General features: G+C 39.2%; 2 protein-coding genes across 2 annotated transcripts; both read left to right on the top strand.

Annotated features, from left to right (window-relative positions):
• Positions 1 to 508: 508 nt before the first annotated feature.
• On the top strand, positions 509 to 1,816 carry LOC134704059 (cytochrome b-like). The gene is given in 1 exon segment (XM_063563530.1): positions 509 to 1,816. A coding segment is annotated over 1 exon segment (1,308 nt).
• LOC134704060 (cytochrome c oxidase subunit 2-like) lies at positions 1,680 to 2,547 on the top strand. The gene is given in 1 exon segment (XM_063563531.1): positions 1,680 to 2,547. A coding segment is annotated over 1 exon segment (729 nt). The 5' UTR covers positions 1,680 to 1,818.
• Positions 2,548 to 3,318: the final 771 nt, after the last annotated feature.

The following is a 3,318-nucleotide window of genomic DNA, read 5'->3' as shown; positions in this document are numbered from 1 at the left end:
GTATGCTTGAAAGGCTACAAAGCCTTTGCGGGGAGTAAGCATTCTTCAGGACCACATGAGATTCAACCTAATTATTGGCAGAGAAAGTGGTGAATTTGACCCTTAAATTCTAAGTTACTTGGGCTCTATAGCTAATTGTAAGCTGTAGGATAATGGGGATTTGAGACGTTTATTTCCTCATTTACCCCAGCTCTGGTTGCTCATGTGGTTTTCGGTTCGAAAACGAGGCGTGTATCTTAAAAATAAAAAAATTTTTGAAGCGTAAGTTGTTGGTCGCTTTAAGTCTAATTAAAAATAAAGTAAAAATGGAGCAAAAACAAAGTTGGACACTTAACACTTTGGGTGTCTTCAGAGGTGTAAAAAGGGGGGTCCAAGCTTATGTGTACTCATAAAAAAATGCGGTGTGCGGGGGGTTTGTGCCTGTATATATAACAAAAATTCATGAGGTGGCCGAGGAAGAGGTGGTGAGCTGTAAACTCATAAACAAGGTGTAGGCCTTTCTTATGAGATGGTTGGTAACAATACTGTGAATAATATTAACACGCCTAAGAGGGTTGGTCCGTGACGAAGTACTAATAAGTTGGTGAAGATTATGAATGACAGGTTCTATGATTTGCCTTGTCCTGTAAACTTAAACGCTTGGTGAAGGTTTGGCTCTATACTAGGCTTGTGCCTAATTATCCAACTTCTAAGGGGTCTTTTATTGTCAACTCATTATACTGCTCATGAAGACATGGCATTCGATTCTGTAGTACATATTATGCGTAATGTGGAAAAAGGATGAATGTTGCGTAATATTCATGCAAATGGGTCCTCTATGTTTTTTATCTGTATTTATGCGCACATTGCTCGTGGGCTGTATTATGGGTCTTATTTAGATAAGACAGTGTGGTATTTTGGGGTGCATTTGTTTTTGTTAACTATGGCGGAGGCTTTCCTCGGTTACACTTTGCCTTGGGGGCAAATGTCATATTGGGGGGCTACTGTTATTACTAATATACTTAGAGTGATCCCCGTAGTAGGAGAGAGTATGCTCCGCTATGTATGAGGGGGTTGGACCGTGTGTAATGCAACTCTAAAGCGGTTTTATACTTTACACTTTCTCTTACCGTTTGTGATAGTGGCGGTTGTTTTTTTACACCTGTTTTTTTTACATGAGAAAGGGAGTAATAACCCTTTGGGTATTGAAAGAGGTACTATGTGTGTGCCCTTCCACCCCTTCTATACTATTAAAGATCTTTTTGGTTATGTTTGCTTTAGGTTCTTTTTTATATATTTAGTGTGTGTGGATCCTGAGCTGTTAGGGAATCATTTAAACTATTGGCCTGCTAATCCTATAAAAACGCCAATCCATGTTCAGCCTGAGTGGTATTTTATGTTTGCTTATGCAATCCTTCGTTCAATTCCTCATAAAGCGGGGGGGGTATATGTTATGTTTTTGTCGATTGTAGTATTATACCTAATTCCTAGTCTTCACAGAGGTAAGTATCGAAGTTTATGTTTTTACCCGTTTAATCAAGTAGTGTTTTGAGTGTTGGTTGGTAGGTTTATTAGGTTAACATGGATTGGTGCTCGCCCAGTGCGGGAGCCTTATATCATTTTGGGGCAGTGTCTTTCAGTCATTTATTTCTCTAGGTTGTTATTAAACCCTCTTTCTTTGTGGGTGTGGGACAAGCTGCTTGAATACCCTAAATTCTGTAGGAGTCGTCCTGTAGACCTGAAATGGTTTAAGTTTTTAGCTTATTTCAAGTTATTAAAATTAGTAAATCGCGAAAGTAGCGCACGTGAGTGGGCTAATAAGTGTAGAAAAATATAAATATGTCTTTTTACGGGAGTCGATATTTTGGTGATATTGTCCATGGGGAACTAGGGAAAGACCTGTTCCGGTACCATGGTTTTGTGATGATAGTAGCAGTGGCTGTGTTGGTCTTTGTTATATATATAGGATGCGTAATCCTTCTTACTAAATTTTCTTATCGCCATTTCTTGAACCGTCAACGATTAGAATTTTGATGGACTATTGTGCCAATGTTGATGTTAGTAGGGTTGTGGTTTCCTTCTATAATTAACCTATATTATATAGAAGAAGTAAAACGGCCCCGGTGAAATTTTAAGGCGATTGGGAAACAATGGTACTGATCTTACGAATTTTGTCGCAATTTAGACACTCCAAGCTCTAGAGAAAGCGCTGAAAGAATTTCGTGTTATACAATTGATTCTTACATAGAAGACCAGCAGGAGACATTTAGAAAAGGAGGGTATCGTTTGTTGGATGTTGATAACCGGATGGTGGCTCCAGCAGATGTGCAAATAACTGCTTTTGTAAGAAGGTCTGATGTGCTCCATTCGTTTGCACTCCCTAAGTTACTAATTAAAGTAGATGCCATCCCAGGTCGAATTAATCGGCTTCCTATAAAAGCTTCCCAGTGTAGAATTATTTACGGGCAGTGTTCTGAAATTTGCGGGGTTAACCATAGATTTATACCGATTGTGATTGAGTTTATTCCTGAGAAATATTTTGTCATATGGTTGGAAGCTCTTAACTAAAATAAAAATAAGCTAAAGCTTTTAAGAAGCGTTAAACTTTTAATTTAATGAACTTGTACAATGGGCAAGTAGCTTTTAGTGATAAGGTGGTCTAATATTAGGATATAGGGCTCATGCCCCTAAGGCGCCGTGAGTAGTGGCTCTTATCTTTGTGAGAGCTGGCAGAGCTAATGCGTTTGATTTAGGATCAATTCATAAGTATATATACTTGCTTTCATGGCACAAGCTGGCAGACCTAATGCATACGATTTAAGCTCGTCTTATAAGATATACTCTTGTTTGTGTGTGAATTACAAAGCTAAGCCAGTCTCATTATGGTTAGTGTCGAGTGTCTATTAAGACTCTAAGGAGAGTAGCTGTTTTCTTTGGAGCCTCTATCCTATTAAGCCTTTGTCAAGTGTCAGCGGACTCTTTTACTCCCTTGGGGTCGACTAAGGCTGCACTGTGGACTGAGTAGGCGTGGTTGTTGGTGTTATCCCTTTTGTAGGGGTGCTTCTCGCTGTGGGCTTCTATACTTTGTTGGAACGTAAAATTTTGGCTATCATTATAATCCGAAAGGGTCCATCCAAGGTGAGTTATATAGGGATCTTGCAGCCTTTTAGTGACGCAGGTAAGTTGTTATGTAAAGAGTTTATTGTGCCTACACGTGCTAACGTAGGGCCCTTCATTTTGGCTCCTGCACTAATATTAACTATCAGTTTACTTGGATGGCTTTTATACCCGTATAAGTCGGCTGAAGTGTTTTATGTTTTCGGGTGATTCTGTTTATAG

Source organism: Mytilus trossulus, unplaced genomic scaffold (assembly GCF_036588685.1).
Source record: "Mytilus trossulus isolate FHL-02 unplaced genomic scaffold, PNRI_Mtr1.1.1.hap1 h1tg001248l__unscaffolded, whole genome shotgun sequence".
In the NCBI taxonomy this organism is placed as follows: Eukaryota; Metazoa; Mollusca; class Bivalvia; order Mytilida; family Mytilidae; genus Mytilus; species Mytilus trossulus.
The sequence above is the reverse complement of the archived record's forward strand: the minus strand, read 5'-3'. Positions and strand labels throughout refer to the sequence as shown.